Genomic DNA, 447 nt, shown 5'->3' on the forward strand with positions numbered 1-447 from the left:
TCATCATCATCATCATCATCATCGGGGATGAAGGTGGCAGGAGAGGCGTCCGAAACCGACAGCGAGGATGAGGAAGAGAGAGCTCGCAGACTAGCCTCTGAAAGCCATCAACAGATGCTCCGCAAAGACCTGCCGCCTCTCATCGTGATCAGAAACACACCTGCTACTGCGTCTGGACAGGAGGACAAATCGTCGCCTGTGTCCAGACCTGACTCATGTAGGTTTAACACGTTACTCCAGCAGAAACTGCAGGAGAGCAATGCGCGGTTGTGCGCGGATGTCAATCAAAGCCTGAAACAGGTGTATCAGAACGCTGCAAGGGATGTAAGACAGGCCACCGCTCACCTCAACAACTCTCAGACAGGCATCATCAACGCGTCCCACAGCATTAGACTCATACTAGAGGACCTGAAGTCAGTGTCTGAGAAGATCGACATCATTACCAGC

The 447-nt window shown here is 52.3% G+C and overlaps 1 protein-coding gene across 1 annotated transcript; it reads left to right on the forward strand.

Annotated features, from left to right (window-relative positions):
• Positions 1-3: 3 nt before the first annotated feature.
• On the forward strand, positions 4-441 carry LOC107734824 (biogenesis of lysosome-related organelles complex 1 subunit 3-like; the record flags this gene model as incomplete). Its single annotated transcript, XM_016546730.1, has 1 exon — positions 4-441. A coding segment is annotated over one exon (438 nt), but the record flags the coding sequence as incomplete, so codon positions are not given.
• Between the last annotated feature and the right edge of the window lie 6 nt (positions 442-447).

Source organism: Sinocyclocheilus rhinocerous, unplaced genomic scaffold, assembly GCF_001515625.1.
Source record: "Sinocyclocheilus rhinocerous isolate Xijiao unplaced genomic scaffold, SAMN03320098_v1.1 C35342837, whole genome shotgun sequence".
Taxonomy (NCBI): Eukaryota; Metazoa; Chordata; class Actinopteri; order Cypriniformes; family Cyprinidae; genus Sinocyclocheilus; species Sinocyclocheilus rhinocerous.